General features: G+C 39.4%; 1 protein-coding gene across 1 annotated transcript in view; it reads right to left on the reverse strand.

Moving 5' to 3' along the window:
* The window catches only part of MCTP1 (multiple C2 and transmembrane domain containing 1), a gene marked incomplete at its 3' end in the record, with an annotated part of 282449 nt that overhangs the window by 46242 nt on the left and 214314 nt on the right, over positions 1-21893 (reverse strand). The window contains exon 16 of the mRNA XM_082012858.1: positions 11290-11409. Within this exon, the coding sequence (XP_081868984.1) occupies positions 11290-11409 (120 nt within the window). The remainder of the gene's footprint in view (positions 1-11289; positions 11410-21893) is intronic.

Genomic DNA, 21893 nt, shown 5'->3' on the forward strand with positions numbered 1-21893 from the left:
ACTTTAAAATACCTCCTGAATCTAAAGACTCTGTGGAAAAATGACACATTGAAACGTAGCACCACTTTTAATGGAAGGTCCTTCTCTCTTAGTATCAGCCTGCACTTTCTCATACAAAATGAGCAAACCACAAGTCACCCCATGAACTGTCTTCTGTTCTGAGTTCTTCGGCTGATCTGACAGAACCGCCTGCACAGAAAATACTTTGATGTTTTTGCATGTTAACGACGGCTGTTACTGGACTACTTTTCTTTAATGTGAACCAATGCTGCCCGCCCACCACGAGCATTTCTCAGATTTGCTTATAACTTGCTTGATGTAGTCCTTCAAGCACAGGTGGTTTCAAATGAAAAACAAAATACTTTTTATGCTATATCACATGTTATGGTGTCAAAATATCTGCAGACATTTGTATTTTCACATACAGGTATTAACATTCACAAGAGAAAACAGAAGAGGGAATGAGATTTGGTTACGAATTAAATGCATTTTAGATGTGCAATGAATGTGGTCAGAATTGTACTGTTCAGGACTGTTTGGATTTCACGCTAATTCATACTGTCGGACATAAACTGTACCATATGCTTGTGTGTCACTCAATTCAGTGTTGATGTGTAGATGTAGTATAAAATTGTACAATGTGTACGGATTAAAAAGGATGCACAAAACCATTTGGCGCGCTCAGGTCATTCCAGGTACTTCACATTGAAGTAAAGATGTCCACCATCAGTAAGCCTGCTACAGCAGCAGTTTTATGCTCATTGTCAGAACATGACGTCTGCTTCTCTCACGGAGCTGTTGAGGAGAAACTTTACAGGGGATACAGCCTAATTAAAATGTCCACCTTTTTTATCCCACAGTTACAAGCAAAATAAAAATCAGATTAACAGATTCTGATTTAATAGTGTAGTATATCTGGAATACAACCAATCCTGATTTATACTATTAAAGTTTTGACCTTGGGGTATTTCATCTGCAGTAATCATCAAGATAACTGAACGACTAGATGTAATAATAATTAGTGTGATAAGCTTGCCAGTAAGGTCGAATATATTGCAGTACAGAAGACAGCAGACTAAGAAGAAAAGCATTAGTACTTTACTGCCAAAACACTTCCTGATTTTTACAGAGACACTCAAACACAATTATTTCTTCTTACAGAATGCACTTTGTTAGCTTATTCTGGGAAGTGCTCATGTTGTAATTTAGTCTGATTCTTAATAGGAAATGAGACTTTAATATGGCTATCAGATGCCTTTTGATGCATGCTACTGATTACATGTAGTTCTGTAATGTCAACAACGGAATTTTTATTTGCAGTATAATAAATTTCTTGGCAACATGCATGGGCAGCAAATGCTGTTTGCTATAAGAACATGTAACCCTTCTCCTGTTGTCAGCTTTACATGCTCTCAATATTCAGTTGCGAATGTAGTTAAGACTAAGTAATTTTTAACATAAAAAAGGCACAAAGAGTAGGCCTTTTTTCTCTGTATTTCTTTCAATATTTGGTTCTCATTTATTTCAGCTTTTTCTTGTATTTACACAATGCATCGTGAACTGAGTATTAGGTGTTTACTTGAACTGTGTCTCCATCTAAAGGCTTCAACATGTACTGTACACTTGAAATGTCAGATCTCTCTTAGAATGCTTCATTTTTAGTTCAGCAGAACGACCAAAAACATTCTCTGCCTGGCTAAATATCAGTGGCAAGTTTACTGTGCAGGACTACTAAAAAAGCACTGTCACAAAATCTTGTGAGCTAGAATTCTTGGGCAAAACCTCATGTCCAACTATTTCATTAACAACACAATGGCTCAATATTGGTTTTCTCTGTTACTACTACTTCTCTTCAAGTACTTTTCAGATTCCTGTAGGACCAGATAGGCTTGTCTTATAAAAAGGCTTTTATCCAAATAAATTTAAGCTTGTGGGTGTGACACAGTCTATTACATTCATATTTGGAGCTGACAAGCTTTTTGGTTGAAAAAAGCAGTATTAAGTATTTTAGGTGACAATGTATGTAATACACATCTTATTGTAATTTCAGTTCTTTTTTTTTTTTCCCCAGGTATTGACACATTTTGGTAAATACATTAAAACTGCAGTACAATCCCAAAGTCCTTAAAGTCTAGGTTGAATTAAAATGTGCTAAAGCAAAAGAAAACCAAACTGAAAATGAATAAAAATCTGATACATAACCATAGGAATTTCTACTAGAAACTGAAGTTATGTTAGTTTCTATAATATTGATTATTTATAATAGCCACTACAATCTGTCAAGTGAATCTTGTTGCCATGTAAATCTTGATGCAAATGCAAAAAAAAATCATTAAAACGGTCTCATAGATAAAAGGTCTCTATGTGCAGTGAACTTCAATTTTATTTCAGATCTCTACAATATTGGAGGACTAATTTGAAAAAATGTGGCAAAATTTAAGTTAAAAATCAACTGGTTTACGATAGAAAAAACCACAATTTTTTCAAATGCCGGAGATATCTAGGATGAGCTTTTCATCTTGGTATTTTGTCTTTAGGTGACCAAAAACAGCCAAAATATCCCAATTCTGTAGTGCATCTGGTTTTTGTAACTGCTACTAGGATGAGAACAGCCACATAAAAGTTTTAGCAAGGAGTTACTACATACTCCAATACTGTACATAAACCCTGACGCCGGGATTATAACTGCAGTGCAGACAGTCTCTTTTAACCATAGCCCAGACAGCTAGCCACTTGCAGTATTGCATTCTACAACGCTGCAGGAGAGAAACGCTGTCTGCCGAACTTATACCTTCATATAGTGTAGTGTGTGACTGTTAAATTAGTGCATAACGCATTTAAAATATTTATAGTACCAACATTTAGTTAAATAACCTTTATGTAAGATTTATGTTGATTTGTTCATTTCTCATTTAATGGCAAATTATGAAGAGCATGTTTCATAAAGATAATTCTCCATTTAAATTCAGCAGGCCATTAAATATTAAAATTATGTTTCTGATGCAATCTAGAGCAAATTTGTCCAGCTTCAGCGATTATTTGCACTCATAAAAATTAGACTTGATTAATAAAATCTAAATGCTTGATTAAGCTGACATTTTCATGTTTCTTTTCTGATTTATTAAAAAAACCCACACGTGTCCCATAGTGGGGCACTATAGTGTATTTTTTCTCCTGCACTATACGGTTCGTATAGAAAGAACAAACAGCTGCATGAACACAGAAATGGTTCTCAGCAGAGTACTTAATATTCAGGCACGTGTTGCCGGTGGTCTTTGTGCTCCAATAGCACCCACACTGAACGCACAGACAGATGATGACCTGCTTGCAACAGCCTTTCTAACTTATTTCACTGATGATAACAAAGGGAGACCGAGTCTGAGATTCTGATTAATTTGGCAAAAGTAAGGCCGGCTGCACGTTTTAAGAAAAGCTGGTGGACTTCGCTGCGCTTGTCGGAGTGATGTGCCGATCGCCATCCGGCTCAAGCAGAAACGGAATGAGAGTCACTTTCTATGTTGAGGTGCGGAGGGGAACGTAAGTTTAGTTAATGGTTAGCAAATATAAGGTAAAATCCTTTCTGCATATTGTTGAAAATAATTCTGTAAAAGCAACTGTATTTTCCTTAATTTTAGAGGTGTCATAAATCAGACTAGTTTTACACACATACTGTTCTATGCCTAACCGTGTTCTATGTCCTCGTGTTTTGGAGATTTTGTGGCTGCTGCTGTTGCTATCAGAGCAGAGGCAAAACTTCTCAGTCAAAATGAAGTCAAGATGCAATTGCCAACCTGACAACATCCTTTTGTATCATCTTCTGCAAATTACATATTCTAAACACTCTCTTAACTGGAATACAGGGACAATATTTATCCTTGCCATAAATTCACAGCAAGAATTTAGTCCTCAACTAGAAATCACTGCTCACTCCTTGTCAGAAGACGACTTCTGGACTTCAAGCACAAGAAAGTACTGCACAGGCAATGGATCTGAAGCACCTGGTGTTTGTCCTGTATTCATCTGCAGATAAAACCCCTTGAAATTCTTTCAAACTAAGAAATTTAGGGACTCATGCTTCCATGCTTTCAGACCATAATGTGAAGGAAAACAGAAAAATCAAATTACTACCGTGGTTATCTGCTTGGTAACCCAGTTTTCAACTTGCAGGAGAACAGGTGGTTAGAGTCAGGCACCTTCCTGGTGGGGCTGGCTTCTATATTGAAGGTACGGCAAAGCAGTGTGCTCTGCCCCGAGCAGGAGCAGCAGCAAATTCACCAAAAGCTCTGACAGACACTGTTGCCTTGCCACCAGAAGAAAGTGAGTGGACTCTAATCAGAAAAGCTTCTTCTAGCTGTAACCGAGCTGGGATTGCACAACCAACTCAAGCTCATCATGCTCACCATCCTTTCTTGAGGAAAGAAAGAATCCAGTGAGATGGATATATTTGTAAGCATCCTTTTTCCCATTCCCCTTTTGTTTTCCTTCATGTGGCAGTTTCCAGAAGACACATAGATAAAATATCTGAGTATACATATCATATTGGAGGCCTACATAAAAAGCACCCACAGAAGCTGGTTAAAATCTCAAAACAAAAGGTTGTCTTTAACAAAAGTTATTCTTCTTCTGTTCTCAAGATTTCATCCTAAATCTGTCCAGCTCTAACTTTTAATAGAAACATATACTCTAGAAACTTAAGTCATCAAAGCCTATTTCACAAAAAATCTCCAGTGACATTAAAAGATGTATTGTGCCATTTTATATCACTCTTACAAGATTAATAATATGTGTATATACTCTATTATACAGATTCATAAGAATTTGTGTATGGCACATTAACTCCCAGCTGTTCACCATCATTTTCAATGCAATGACATGTGCAACTTGAAAATTCAAGAGGAAATTAGCTATTTAGTATTTCCTTAAAGGCTCTAAGTATTAACTGTAAATGCAGAATGTGAACTGAAGTGATTAAACCTCTTCTCCATAGGGGTATATATGGCAGAAGAATATTCATAGGTAACTCCAGGCATGTGCATTGTTCTCCTATTAAATTTTAAATTGCTGGGAAAAAACCCCTAAAAAATAATAGACCAAAAGGAGAGAAAGGTTAGCATCTTTCAGAGAATCACAGAGTGGCAGAGGTTGGCAGGGACATCTTGGGATCAACCCTCCTACTCAAGCAGAGATCATCAAGTCCAATGCCCCTACTCAAGGAAGGACACCTCTGAGCAGGTTGCCTAGGACCATGACCATGTCCAGTAAGGTCTTGAGTATCTCCATCAATGGAGACTCCACAACCTCTCTGGGTAACCTGGTCTTGGGTGTGATCACGCCCAGAGTAAAAGTGTTTTCTTGTGTTCAGTTGGAATTTCATGTATTTCGGTTTGTCCTGTCCTGTCACTGGGAACCACTGAGAAGTGTCTGTCTCTCTCTTCTTCCGCTCCCTTCAAGAATTTATACACATCATCAAGATCCCCCCTAAGCCTCATCTTCTCCACACACAGCAGTCCCAGCTTGCTCAGCCTTTCCTTGTATGCCAGATGCTCTGATCCCTTCATCATCTTCCCTTTGCTGGGCTGAAGTACAACTCTCCCTGCCCACTCCCCCTCTCTGACCTAAGAGCCAGTATGCATCCATTGCATGACGGTCATGTGAGGAATCCCACTGTGTTCCTGTGATCATGCATGCATATAGCTGCACCTGGACCTCTTAACTCCTACTGGTTCCTATGCTTGTGCACACTAATGTACAGGCACTTCAGGCAGAGACCCCCTGACATGCTGGGTTCTCAGAAAGGCTGTGAAGGCCTCTTCCAGAGCAGCATTTCCTTATTTCAAGGAATCACAGAATCATTATGGTTGGAAAAGACCTTTAAGATCAAGTCCAACCACCAACCCAACACCACCATGCCCACTAAAGCATGTCATGAAGTGGCATGTCTACATGTTTTTTGAACACTTCCAGTGATGGTGACTCTACCACCTGCCATTTGTGTGCATACACCTGGGGTGGCCCCCCTCTGCCCTCTTTGATTGGTTTTGAGGTCTCTCCTGTCCACTTCACCCTGCACCCTTTGCTTGCCAACTCAGACCACCACTTCCTCACTTGACTGTGGTTCATCATCACCTCCCTCCCCCATCATTTCTAGTTTAATGGTCTCCTCATCAGGTTCACCAGCCTTCTGGTAAAGAAGATTTTGCCCCTCTTGGTGAGGTGCATCTTGCCTCTTCCTAGAGGCAGTCCTCCATCCTCAAGGAGGATCCCATAGTTGTAAAAGAAGAAGTCCCTGTTGTCAATAACAGCTGTGCAACTGGTTATTGATCTGCCCACTCCTCTTCCAGACCTTTCTCCTCAATGGCAGGATTGAGGAGAAGATGACCTAGGCTCCCTGTCTGCTACCTATTTAGTCAAAGAAGAGCAAGCACTTGCAGTGTGACCACAGGAGATGCAATGTGCCTGTTACAGCAGTTAAGCATTATGGCCCAACAGCTGAGAGACCATCACAGTTTGTCCTAATTGTGGTAGTCAGGCTTACATACACAGGGAAAAAAAGGTAAGTTAAGTTGATAACTATGCAAACCGGATCATTTGCAATAGGACACACTCCAACCACGAAATCAACTGTTTCATCTGAGAGAAGGGGACAAGAGCAGCTGGAGAGTGGGAGCATTTTTAATCACTATGAGGGATTATCTGACCATCCTTAAGTTAGGCAGTGCCAGCAGGCAGACAGAACAGAGCACAGCCTGAAGTAGAAAAGGAGGGAAACAAAAAAAAGACATTTATTTCCACTAACTTCATGCAGTTCTAATAACTGTGACTTTTGCTTAGAAATGGAAGTGAAAAAACCCCCCAGACAGCAGTGCTGCTGTTTCCTCCAAGCTACAAAGGTGAGGGTTTTTTTTGTACAACACATTTGAAAACATCAAAATATTAAGTAGTTTCTTTAAAAGACTGAAAAGAAGCTTTAAACCCCAGCACAGTTTCTGTTAGTTTGGATAGATCTGTAAGTCTTTCAATTACAGCTGAGTGGGATGAACTTTTCTGTTTGCCCATCTATTGTAGGATGTGATTTGGGGTTCCTAGAGAGTCAAGGCTGCTATGAAATAAGCCAGTCCTTTGCTCCCCCTCTACCCTTGTTCTCCCCGAGCATCCTAAGAAGTCTGTCACCGTGCGACGCTCTGCTACCCGGCACCTGCCCTAGCCATGGGGCCAGCAACGTGTAGGGGCAGCACGTCCATGCTGCTCCCCACTGCACGGATCCAGCACGGGTGACAAGGAACAGTGGGCAGCGGGGACAGAAAAGCGGCAGCGGTTGATACCTCTCCTCTCTCTCAGAGGATGTGAAAAAGATGTTGGAAAAAAAGCAGGGGAAAGAAATAGAAGTGGTAAGATCCACTCAGTTCTAGTCTTGTGTGTTTATGTGGTGGTATAAGATGAGAACGGCAGTTGTGCTAAAAATAATGTTGTGAGGTCAGATATTTAGGAGTACGATTGTAAGGAAGTGCAGGGATCCTTGGAGAAAGCAGCTAGGCAAGCTTCAGGCAAAAATGTTACTGCGAAAATCAGAGGAAGGCATTAGGAATGTTTTTTAGTGATTTTTTTTTTCCTTGCTTAATACTGGAAGGGAATATTTATTCTGTGATTTTTTATACCTGCCACATGACTCAATGCCAGAAGTTAATTAATTTTAGATCAGTTCTCACAGATTCATTTAGAGAACCGTCCACTAAATCTACACCTCTCTACATCTGCTTACACCAACGTTTCATGCAAGAGTTTGTATTTGATGAAAGCATATCTTTCATCAAACACAACTAATCTTGATCTAAATGTGTAAAAGATAGGCAACCCAATGCTCCTCTTTGAAGTTTGTGCCAGTGTTCGACTAAAACCACAGTGACGATCAATCCTACAAAGAGAGTCCAGCTGAATCCATGAAAGCAATAATGCCTAACATGCTGCTTCACCTCTCTGCCGGACTTTCCAATAGACTCATCTCCTATTAGTAAATACACCTGGGGCTCCCCCTTGCCCCAGCCTCATTGCACTTTTAATTCAAGAAAGGATTTGCACATATAACTTATTAGGAGTCAGAGTAAATGGCAAAATAACCATACTTGCACTCAAACAAGCAGTGCAGGCTCACGTTATAACAGAGTAACCCAGATCATTTGGCAGGTGAATCATTCCACAAGAAAATAAGTTCCAAACTACTTCAAAGAACTGCCCAAGAGGACACAGCAAAAGATATCTTGTCTACAGGGACAGTCAAACAAGGATGAATTAAGGCGAGTCCATCTGCCATACCTGGACAGAAACTTAGCGATCACTATTTCATTGACCTGCAGAAGAGTGCAATCCCTAATGCCTAAATTGATGAAACAATTGATAATTGTTTTCTTGTAGGGATATTACAATGGAAACTAACTCTTCTGAGCTACTTTTTAAGGTCCCAAATTTAAGTACTTTCCACAGACGTTAAACAATTATAAAATGCATACAATTGTCTAGTGTTAATTGAGTAAGAAAAATTAACAAATACATTTATTTTTTTGTCTTATCATTAGCTTAAGGATTTCAAAGTAGCTTCTAAAGACACATAATATTCCTAAGGTAAGTAGTCAATGATTTCACTGAGGCACACACGGAATTGCTGGAAACCTGGGAACAGAAGCCAGATCATGTGAACTCTGAAGCATTCTCTAGCCACTAGGAAACACTGCTTAATTAATTTAGTTAATATTTACACTCTGCATAGGAAACCAGAAATATTTAAATGACTCCTAATCTAATGATACTGTGCTAATGACCTAAGCTAAGGACTTGTGATATTACTGAAGATTTGTGAGTTAATTAGAAAGGCATCCAGTAAGTCTGCAGATCACTTCATAGAAGACAGATGCTCACCATGATGATAACCAAGCTCAATTCATTAAAAATGAGGTCCCAACTTACTTGGAATACACCTAAGCAAAAAATAGTAATTAATGGCACAGATATCAAATATTTGGGAAGAACATGACTGGTTGATATAAGTTGTACAGCTTGGTCTGAAGCAGTCTCAGCAAGAAGAACATTTTTAGAGCAGCATTTGGTGACCTCAACAGAGAGCCCATCAATAGCTTCATTATTTTGTTAGAAAAGTTACATGACCCAATTAATCTTCACAGGTAGGGGGCATTTCAGAGAGAAACGAAGTGTATTGCAGCTCACAAGTGAAAACTCTCCTTCCACAAGGGATTTCAGTTACTCATAAAATCTTCAGGTTGAGAAGCTTTAAGCATTTCAGGCAGCAGGAGTCTAAGGGCTGTGATTTAAGTAATGCACCTTTTAAATATAGATCTTAGGCTTTTTCCATAAGTGTAGCAACCTTTGGGATTAGGGAATACCTCTACCATCCCCACCCTTAATTTTAGATGACCCTTGGAAGTATAGCAGTCTTAGTGATGTAGATGGGTAATACCAGTGCCAGGATCAGGGCTATATCAGTTTCTCTGGTCACTAATAATGACAGTTGCTAGACATTAGGGTCATGGGAACCTTCAGGCTGGAAGGGACCTCCAACCTCCTGCCCAAAGGAGGGTCAGCCATGAGGTCAGATGAGGTTGCTCAGGGCTTTATCCAGTTGGGTCCTGAAAAATTCCAAGAGCAATGGCACAACCTTCCTGGGCAACCTCTACCACTGCTTAACAATTATCATGGCAAAAAAGGTCTGAACCCCTTTTGTTTCAAATTATTACTATTGTCTCTTCCACCACACATCACTGTGAAGAGTCTAGTTCCTTCTTCTTGATAACCTCCTTGTAGGTAGTGGAGAGCTGCTGTTCAGGTCACCCAAAGCCTTCTCTTCTCTAGGTTCTTTCAAGCCCATTTCCCTCAGCTTTTTCTCACGCTCCCTCACCATCTTGGTAGCTCTCCACTGAACTCAAGTTAATCAACATCTTTTAGAACGCGGTTACCCAAAACTGGACACTATTCTAGATGCAGCCTAACAAGTGCTGAGTAAAGGGGTAATCACTTCCCTCAACCCACTGACTGTGCTCCTCTTGAGGCAGCCCAGGGCACTCGTGGCCCTCTTTCCTGCCAGGGCACATGGCTGGATTACATTCACCTTGCTGTCTTCCCGGATGACCAGGCTCAATTCAGCAGAGCTGATCCCCAGGCAATCAATGGCCAGCCTGTATCACTGCAAGGGGTTATTCCTCCCCAAGAGCAAGACTTCACAGGTTTCCTTCTTGAATTTCATGAGGTTCCTACTGGCTCATTCCTCTAGCCCACCTAGGTCCCTTTGACTGACAGATCCAGGGTATCAACTGGTCCCACACACCTGGTGTCACCCAAAAACTTGATGGGGTGCACTCTGCCATTGATACACATTGCTGGTAGAGATATTAAACAGGACAGGTCCTTCTGCACTGTGGTACTCCACTTGTGACCGACCGCCATTAACCACTATCCTCTGAGACCAGTTATCATCTAACCTGTTTTGGGTTTTTTTCCACCCATCTGGCTATCCATCAGATCATTATGTCCTAGACAGCACACTGCTTTTGGGATATGAATACTGACAGAAATATCAAATTCATAAGGCTAGGCAAAAAAATACATGCAAAATCCTTAATCTGCCTGGATACTAGAAAATTTGCACAGCATAAAATACAACTTCAACTTTTGATAGCCACTTCTGAAAATCTGAACCATGCTTTTATTATTAATAAGTACGAGTTATTAGTAAATGTTTGCTACTTTATATCCCAGCTACATATATTTAATTAAATGATGGCATTAGATGAGGAGAAGAAACTAAGAAAAGGCTTATATTAAGCTCAATGATGCTAACATATTAATGATAAACTGTGAAATCCAATAAAATGTGATACATTCTCAAACTGTTAATAAAGTGGAACAATTTTAACCTTTAACTTCAATATAAATAATATATTTATAATAATATAAAAAATGCAACATAAAGACTTAGCCACACAAAACCATTTCCAGACAATTTGCCTTCTCCTGACCAATAAGCCTCTCATCTCTGCTCCCACACAAACCAGATTTCTGAGGATAGTACATGTTCTACTGTATTTTTACACGACATTTTCAACAAAACCAGACACATTTATTGGACAGCTGGAGAAAAATTAAATTGCAGGTGGGAAAATTGTCCACGAAGCATTGTGAACCAAGACATTTTCAAAAACATGTCATATTTAAACTCAGTTACAAAATTTTATCTAGTTAAAAAAAGAAAAGGACATGTACGCACTTGAAGTAGAGAAGACTTACCGTATCATGTTGCCTGTTATCTTTCCCCGATACGATCAGGAAGTAGTTCCATGCCAGCAGCAATAACAAAGCCAATGGTATCATGTAGAGCTCAAAGTTCCAGACCACGAAAAGGAAAAGCTGGAAGACAGAGCAGGAAAAAAAAGTGATTCAAATCAGTTTTAATCACAGTTAAGACCAACAAATTAAAACAATTCTAAAGAACCCCTCCTCTCCTTAGGCAGGAAAGTTGATTAACCACTTTGTTGACTAGACGCTTACCTGCTTGAAACAACGGCTACACTTCCCATTGCTTTGTACATTAATTCTTGCAAAAGGAAAACAGCATAGCCTATGAGGAATATTATTTGCTGTCTTGTAGAATAATGCTTATGTGGAAAAAATAATGCAAAAAAGCATAAAATTAAGATCACTACGTAAGAAGGAAAATGCTACTTATTTCCATGGATAGAAATTAATTTGCTGTTTAGAAGAAAGCACTTGGTCAGCTCATAGTAATGTCACACAAACAAGCAGAAGTAGTAAACATCACAACTAAATCTGAAAAAATCTTTTGCATAAGAAAACTAGCAAAAAATCACGTGAAAAGGCAAAAACATACAACTATTTTAATGAAAGCATGGCAAAACAGTATGACTACAGACCCCCAAAAAATGGGAATAAAAGGACTGCTGAGAAGCCATCGAAGTCCACCCCTTTAAAAACTTTGAATTGTTGATGTGTTTCCTCAAAACACATCTGTCTGGCAGACTATACACTGTTCCCTGCTGGTGCTGGTACAAAATTATTGGTTTGCAGGAAAGAACTAAAAATCTTTGGACTTAGGTGAGGTCAAATGAAAATAATTCTTAGATCCAGTTTTCGCTATGAATAAAACCCCCTTTATTTTAGCCAGCTCTAGCCATAATGGATTTGTTTTCTAACATGACAAAAAACAAAAATGAAATTATTATAGCAAATCACCCTATGTACCACAGTTGGATATACACCCAGAAATCTTGCTAAGCCTTTTTCATCCAAATAGTTAAGCTTTTCAATATTTCTATTTTTACTACCTACTAAAATGAATGAAGGCGGTGTGCCACAAAACCAGCAAACCTAAAGCAATGTCAATACCTAAGTAAAACTACGAAGGGGCTCATTTTCGCAAATCAATCACCAAGATGTATATAAAGCTCAGTGTGAAGAAAAGGGGGATTTTAACAGTCTTCTGGTAGATTTTTATTTACAATCAAAATAAAATACTCTTATCAAACACAAGCTCCCACATAAAAGAAAAAAAATCTGTACTTTAAGTAATCTCCTGTATCAAGATCAGCTAATTTACCTCATACCCGTACTTTCTATCACGGAATGCTATGTATGTGGAAGTCCCATGAGACTGCAAGACAAACGTGATAAATACTGAAAGAACTGAAAAAGCAGTTTGGCACTTCTAACAGTTAATATTTCATTTGAAAGAAAACTGCCTTTTTTAGGTCATTTAGTTTAAAAGGAAATCTGTTAGAAATGGTAATGAATAAGAAGCAAACAACAGCTCATGGAATTTGAGAGTTCTTCTATGAGCTTGCTAACTACCCTTCTGAGAGCAGGTTCTATGGGGATGTGTTGCGGCAAATTTACATAGGCAAATTACAACAGAATTCGCACCTCAAAAGAAAAGCAAAAAATCCTTGCACCTTTTAACCTCAGAAATGCCCTGAGTCAATAGATACACATGGAAGGGAGCTCTGGAAGTCGGCAAACAGCACCCAAGTATCAGAAAAGTAAATACTAGAGACCACCTGTTGAGAAATAGCAATGCATACAGTCTTTCTTATGGTCCCATCCTAACTTTAGTTAGAGAGATGGAAAGAAAATCAAGCAATATCCAAGGAATCCATGGCTCCAGAGAAAAGAAGCCAGCGACCTAGACAGTCTCAGGAGTTACAGACCTGAGAAGAGGCTGAGGAACATGGTCATCATGGACCCTGTATCAATGAGTTCTCATCCAAACAGCCCTCACTTGAGGCTCGCATGTGTCAAATGATCCTTAAGAGTATTAATTCCTTACAGTAATGTACGCTGTAGGCTAGTAAAATACTATATTATTACTTCTTTACTACTTGTATGGACATATCTTTCAAAAATGTGTACCGCTATCTCCTGAAGATGATTTCACGGACCTGCCAGCTTCATTTCCATCCAGTGTGGCTGAATTTTAACCAGTTCCTCCTTTCAGGCGCCTGTCTCAGGCAGGCACTGGGAAAACAGGGGCTCTGTATTTGCCACACCGAGGAGACACGTGCCGTGCAAGATCAGCAGAGTGATGGCACTGCAGGTGAAACGGCCTCACTGTCTTCCCCAGAAGAGACATGCACTCACAAAAGGCACATGGGAGAAAACAAGCAGATTCCCAGTACTAGACAAAACTTTTAAGTAAACATGAGCAAAATCCTGACATCTGGCGGAGAGGGAAGAAGGGAAGCAGTATGTAGAAAACATCACTTCACTTCACTTCATGCATGAAGGGGAGAAAAGCCTACGAAACCATCCATTAAACAAGTGCAGGAGGGGAAAAAAAAATCCAGAAAAGCTAAGGAACAAGTATAAACGGGCAGCCCTGGGACTTGCCCAAGCCTATAAAGCATCCAGTGGAACATGGACTGTATCTGGTATGATCTCTTCCAAAGAAATAATGGCTCTAGCTCTGTCTAAAAAAAGGATCCTCATCACTGCTGAAACAAGCCAACTATTTTAAGGGAGGAGTGGGAGTCTCAAAGGTTACAGTTTAATATAGCTGCCATTTCCTGCACAGAAGACTATAAGGGAGGACTTTTTTTCTTCTTCCCCATGAGATCTAGATTTTCAGAGTCACAGGCATGAACTGGCCATTTACAACATCACATCAGTCGGTACTCCTTGTGAGAGACACAGGCATTAAATGATCATTCAGGGAGACACATGACACTATCCCTGGTGTACAACACTTCAAAAAATAATTTAAGTTGGAATATTGAATATCCTATTCTTTTGCAAACTACAGTATATTTTAAAAAGAAATCTCATCCAAAATGATTAACACTTCCTACTGTTCAGAAAAAAAGCCTGCCCTTTCAGACTAGCAGCTGTGGATCATTAGCTTTCCAGTGATGAGATGTGTTTGATGAGTATTTTTCTTTCTAATTAAGAGATGAGATTCTCTATTTGACTCTCTCTTCAGACAGAAGTGAAGAGAAAGATTTCTGCCTATGTAGAAAGGCCATATTCTACAGAACAATTATTTCAGATTTCTTTTTATCTACCTCCACCCAATTTCATTACATTTTTTAACAGAACCCTGTTTGCACCCACAGACTTCACAGCATTAACCCCTGCGTTTCCCAGCTCTTTTTATTTTTCCTTTTGCTTCTGTTTTCACTGCCAGCAGAGAAGAGCACGTAAAAAAGGAGCACCCCACGCAGGAGACACTGACCCACATCCTCAGGTGCAGGAGAGAGATGAGCAGATGATGAGGGAGGGCTGCGAGTACCTATGCTAGAGAACATTCTGGCAGAAACTGGAAACTGCTCACTCCGTGTACATCACAGAATGGCAGAGTTATTAACGTTGGAAAGGACCTCTAAGATCATCAAGGCCAACCACCAACCCAACACCCCCATGCCCACTAAATCATGTCCTGAAGCGCCACATCCACACGTTTTTTGAACACCTCCAGAGATGGCGACTCCACCACCTCCCTGGGCAGCCTGTGCCAATGCCTGACCACTCTCTCCATAAAGACATTTTTCCGAATACCCAACCTAAACCTCCCCTGGCGCAACTTGAGGCCATTTCCTCTCGTCCTAAATGCCTGGGCTCAGTGGAAGTCACAGGACCAAGTGTAAGATGCTCCCAGCTGACATGGAGGGAGCCTTCCAGAACATGCAGCCTCACAGCAACCTTGATACGCGGATTACCTCCAGGCAAAAACGAAACAAGGGCTTGACTTATGTGGCCTTTCAGTGTCCCTGGGCTTCTCCGGGCAGCGACGGGGAAGTCTCCATGGGTGAGCCACCACTGCCCAGCCCCAGGCTGACACAGGAGCCTTTGAGATTTGCATTTGCAGCACCCCGTGTTGGGCAGTACGGTGAGGTACGGCCATTCCCACCACGCTGCGCCACACAGGGCGCGCCACCCGTGCCGCAGCCTCCTCTTCAAGCCGTGACTGTCCCCGGTTGTTTTTAAAGAGGAACCTTACAGCTTCATTTACACGTTCTCCTTGCGCTATACGCATCACCGAGCTCCCGACTACCCTGGGAATGTGGAAGTTGGCTGCACGGCATCTTGGCATGATCGCGAACAGAGCAGATGTCCGCAGCTCCGAACACCGCGCTCTGATCACAAGATCATCCATTTACCCTTTATGCTTAAAAGGACAATTGTATTTCCTGAGGCTTTGTCCCTTGGAGGTACTCTCAGACGACTAGAAAGAAAGAAAGATAACGCACAGACTTTTCGTTGTACCTTGGGGAGTCAGTAGCTTCTTCCATTACAAAATTAGTCAGTTACCGCTGGCGATCACAGCTCCTCTCATCTTGTATGACACTTCCACTAAAAAACTTAAAAAGGCAGTATTTCTTTTAGCTGTATCAGATCACAAACACGCTACTATGAATGTAAACACTTATGGGAATCCTCTTCAAATGCGGAGCCCTCATTCAGGTAAGTCTGGAAGAAATGCACCTTTTGAACATCTTCTAAAGCATCCTCCAAGTTTTTTTCAGCAGTCTTGCGATTTCAGTTTCAATTACCTGAGTGCCAGGAGAAGCTGCAGCCTGAAAGATTTGAGTCTAAAACGCATTATCTCTTACTCCGTTTCTTCAAATAAGCAAAAGTCAACTTGAAAATAGCAAAAGCATGCAATGTGTAAAAAAAAAAAGGAAAGAAATTCATGTTATTCCCACCTGCATTATTTTGACTGATTTCCAGTGAAATCTTGGATTAGTGTTGGTTCTCTTTTTTAAATGCCTGACATCTTGGTAGTCTGAGTAATGCTGAATAATTAGTATTTTTTGATCCACTAAGAACCTTTCCTTTAACTCAGAAACACACTTACAGGATTTCCTGCATCTTCTCCCTCTTTGCTGGAATTAGAACAAGCCAGTTCATTGTGATTTAGATTTTTACTCACATTCTTTCAATTTATTTCATGTAGACAAAGAAAATGGAGATAGATACTTCATGATAACTAATAATAAGATCTTAACAGGCTGGATGAAGCATTATTTTAAACCCAGTCTCAATGAGGCTTTTGGTGTGTTGAAAGACCTACAGGATCACAGAATAGAATTATGAATAGAATGTATTGTATATGGTATGTCTCATTAGAGCACCTGGGTCCCATATCTAGAAGAACACTCAGCAAAAAATAAATCCCTTTCTTACTGGGTAGGACATCTCTGGTCACGGTTTTTCCATGTTAGTAAGCTGTACAACAAACCCATGGTTCTATTTCATCTCACTTCTTTCATCTAAGCGTGCTGTACCACTACTTATTAAAGAAACAAATCTGATAATTAGATGTGACTCACTTGATGTGCTTCAACCCACCCAGCTTGCTTTGTGGAGCACATCTACAGCTACGTAACTTCATCTGAACAGCCTTCAGGATCATATTGTCCAATCACATCATAAGGTAAGCTACCTCACTCTTTACAAGGTTGTCAGCACCTGTAAAACGTTCTAGTTAAGAGTTTGAAAATTTTCATTTAATTTTTCGTTTACTTTTTTCCTTACAACTTTTAAATGACATTTCACATAATTTTCCAGAAATCCTATGACTTTGCTTTGAGAATGCCGACAATTCCAAGAACGTGAAGCTCAGGGCATGAATGCAGCACCACTTTAAACAGCACATGAATTACGGATGTAGAATTGATACTGCTGTAACTGGTTTGACGTAGCAAAAGTTAGGTGGAAATAAAAACTACCCTCCCCCTGTAAATGGGTGATTTTTGTCCCTTCACTTAAGAGTTTCTGAGCTGCATCATTACAGCTGCGTAGTTAGGATCCATGTTAAAACTATCAAGGCAAAATATGGTTCACTGAGGCCATTCCCATACGCACAGCCCCTTGCCATTTTCAGGGCACTTCGACATCGATTTGCTCTCTCAGACTGCTAAAATGCAGACAAACTGAGAGAAAATGATAGTATTTTCCCTATGAGCAATGAACACCTGGCATCAGGTAACAAATGCCCAACTAGGATATATTGCATTGAAGGCATGTCTGAGAACGGGGCTTTTAGGTTCATCGAACCTCTGTCCCATTTTAATACCCCATTTTCTGAACAATACCCAACTGTTCACTGAATGACCCATGTCTTTGTTTCAGCGACATTACCTAGAAGCCTCTTCTACACATTAATTATTTTCCAAGTCAAAAAGTGCTTTTAATGCCTGTCTCCAGATTGATTTTGCTTTGGTTTAATAAATAACTCTTAGGTTGACCTATCTTTTTTAGCACAGTTCTGCTGAGAGAGGTAGTCACCAGCTATAAGATTCAAGCCATTCTGTAATTCAAAGTGTCCAATTTTACTTTGGGTTTTTTTAAAAAGATGCACTTTGGTCCTCTCCCCATTGCACACACCTCTTCCCATGCTTGAAATCAATCCCATTCTTCCCAATTTTAAAATTCCTTTAAAATTGCCTAACAGTTGCTGAACCACACATGCCATTTCTGTTGGAAGTGTCATACTATGAAAGGTATTTCTACAAAGTACATTTCACATAATTATTTACCTTTTTTTGCATACATAGATCTATGTCAGAAATCTACGTTTATGTTCCTTTTACACAAACATTTGGAATCTGGCAGATTTCTCCTGTGTTCCAATTGCACTGCTCTGAGGTTGGGACTGTAATAATGTATGTGTAAATGTATGTGTCACTTTAGAAGAAAAATCTAAAGTGTTGACTTTGTGAGAAGTGTAAAATCACGACATGGATCATGCGAGATAACTACAGCTATTTATGTGTAATGGATTACCCCCTTCCTTTCTTACAGCTTGAGCGACTCAGCAGGGGCTTATGGGCTTTGAACCTGCCTCCTGTTCCTCCCAAATTTCTGAAGACTGTAAAATTAAATTGTCCATCAAAAGTTATTAAGCTGGACACAGGGAAAAATATTTGGTATCTATCTTCTTTAGCTTACTGAGAATGGCTTCACTGTCTGTCCACTGCAGCCCAAGCAACCAGATATACTCCCCAGACATCCGTATGGAAGTTGTTCCAAGTGCTATGTTTTCATTTACAACCCATACTGCATCAGACGATTAATTTTTTCTTCATTTGCTCCCTTATTCTCCATCCATTTTTGCAGATGAAGGAAAATCATTCACCATTTTAGGAAAACACTATAAAAAGTTTAATAGGGTAGAAATAGTCGCCATTACTCAAATACTGGAAAATAAAAGACTTGCAGACTTACTTTTTCCAAAGAAAAATAAGTCACTTACTTACTTAAAAAAGCTGAATGTGACCTACTTAAACCTCACAAATGTTTAAACTGTGCTCATCTTTATTGATCCTGCAGAAAAACTCAACAACCCCCCCTCACCATTCATTCACAAATAACCATCATCCAGGTAAATGGACCATTAGGACATTACGAAGTCTAGTCATTGAAAATGTAAGTCCTTTCGTTGTAGGAGAACCTACACTTTGCCAACTGCCTCTCAGAACTGAAAAGGACAGCAATAAAATTTAAATTGTATGACTGAAGACTAAAATCATGTGGTTAAAGGTATACAGGTAGTCTGTGATTTCCAGTGATAAAATGCAAAAATACTGATTTTTGGTTTGATAACTACCCACGTCTGGAACAAACAGAAATACTGGCTTCCACAGAAGAGCAGAGACACTTCCACAAGCTGTTCTGAAGACTCATTTCACAGACTGGAACTGTACTGCCCTCATTATATTCAAGGTACTCTGGTTTAAACTTTTACTTAGGGCGAAATCCCATAATTTTGTTTCCAAAAATATGTGGAGATAGCTGCATCAGCACCAGTTTCTCTGATGTCCTGGAGATGTCAATTGTTCACACACAGAAAGCCCTTGATAAGCCTGTCCCTTCACTTGGAGCTGAAATTAAGGTTGAATTGAGAAACCTTTCTGCTTCTTCTGTTTTTTTCTCTGTTCTTGAAAATATTCTGATATGTTTTGGGGTGGTTTTTTTTTTTTTTTTTTGAAGAAGAAGAGATAAAGGCACCAAGGAATAGGATGACAGAACAATCACGAAGAGGCAGGGCCACTGCTTTTCAAAATGATGAGAACATCTATTCATTAGAGCACTAATACATGTAGACATTCAAATTTCCCTAGTATTTTCTTTAAATTTTTTTTACATATTAGGAGTGATTTTAGAAGGTGCCACTTGCCATCAACTATCACTTGATATCAACTAACTTGGTCTAATGTTGGCTTATTTTAACTTTTTAAGACCATCATTCAATATTATTGAGCTCTCCATGTTGATTTTCATACTTGTGATTGATAACCTGCTTAATTTCGTTGTTCTATGATCTCTGGAATATTGGTTGGGTGTAACTGTAAAACAATAAAAAACAAAAGGCCTAGGATTTGTCTGTCTTTCACTGACCAGCTTTCCTTAAGTACATATAGTCTAACCTGCAAGTTACACACACAGTGTAAGAAAATTTCTTTCTACTTTTTCATGTACTCCTTTGTAAATAAATTTTAATGAGTAATAATACATTTCAGCTACCTTACCACTCTGTAACTTCATCTCCCACTTTGCCTTGTAATTTTCTAATTTTCTCCTTCACTGATCTCAAGACTTCCGCCCCAAACTTCAGTTATGAAAACTTGCAGAGTTAAGTGGAGCATCTCTAGCAATGTGTGCCTGTTTCTATTTGCAACTCTAACATTAATCCAGGGCTGACATTACTGACTGCTTGTTTCTTTACATTTACTGTTTCCCCACGGGCATCATGTAGTATTCTATCCTTCCACCCCCGATGATCAGTTCAAAGTTATTTAGATGCCAGAGCTATCTACATCTTAGTATGCTAGGTATATATTTTTTCTTAAGTATTTACCAAGCCTCTAAACTTTCTTGTGCAAAGTAAGACTCTAAGTTGTAGAAAAGAGAAGTCAGCAGAGAATACTTGTTTAGACAGGAGAGCCAGGCAGCTCCAGGTGTTTCAACAACCTGAATTCTGTAGTTCTAAGACCATCCCTGGACTGAGGCCACTGAGACAAGTGAGTATTTTTAGTTCCCTGGCAGGATAGCTATAATTATATTCTCCAATGCTTTCTTTAAACAACATGCAATATAAAACTCTGGAAGTTCATTTTTAGCTCGCAGTTTTCTCTAGTAGACTACAGTAGATCCCAAGAAAGCTAAAGGATGTTCACACCCTCTAGGTCAAAGTTAAATAGATATAAATATAAATATAAATACAAATACAATAAAACAATGATTACTTCTATTAGCATGAACAGTACAAACTCAAAATATTTCCGTGAGATAAATAAGACAGTAGTTAGAATACAGTTCATGAAATGTAAGCTATCCTGTACATTTTCAGTTTGACATTTTTTATTGTAAAACACAGCATAAAGGAGGGGAAAGATGGCTATTAACAATCCCTTTACAATTTGGTAGAATCAGTCATGAGTGAATAAATAAAAATAGTTTCAAACAAGACCAAGATAGTTACTACTGTATCACCGCTCTGTCTTTGTCTGAGTTTACTTCTTCATGCCTTTGCTAAACTTCTCTGAAGCTCCGTTCAGGTGCATTTGCGAAGTGGCACCAGATTCATACAGCATTTTGTGCAAAAGCCTCATCCTGAACTGTTGGGAGTTGCGTAAGAAATGGAACCTCGTTAAAAAATACGCCAGTCACACCTAACAACGGCCAATGTACCTTCAGCCTCGTGATAAGTTTCTCTCAATATCCCCATAACCGCCACACTTCATGGTGGCAAGCACAAAACTAACATCTCGGAGCAACCAGAGGTGCTGCATGAAGAAAAAGAATGTCAAAGGTAGACTTGCAAAACAAAACCTAATTATTTTTCTTAAGAAACTACAGAAAAAACCCTTACATTCTAGCTAGGGTTACATAACCATTCATATAAGGTGCTGGGAAAACAGAATTGAGGTGAAGGCTGAAAGAGAAGCGAAGGTGGACAACGTTCAGAAGTTCACAGCAGTAGCAGCAAGCTCTACAGATGACACTAAGCTAGACCGGGCAGAACCCATCCAAAACAAAGAAAAAGCGTATCATGTAATTAAATGGCCTACAAAAATTGTTGAGATTTTAAATCTGATTTTTAAGGTTCTCTGTTGCCAGATAAATTAAGAAATAAATTTTTAAATCAATAATCTGTAATGTGGTTTGTCAAGACAAACAAATTCAACAAAACAAGATTTTCTTTCTTATGATCCTAAGTGGAAAACTGTTCCCTGCTGCTTTTGTTGAGGTAATGCTTCTGCAGGGAAAAGTATATTTTCATGCTATTAAAAAACAAACATGCCCTTCCAATCGTTTCTCTGTAATAAATTTGATTACATTTGTACTTCCACAAACTACATTAAATCATCTTTAGCATC

Source organism: Phaethon aethereus, assembly GCF_964289735.1.
Source record: "Phaethon aethereus genome assembly, chromosome: Z".
Lineage (NCBI taxonomy): Eukaryota > Metazoa > Chordata > Aves > Phaethontiformes > Phaethontidae > Phaethon > Phaethon aethereus.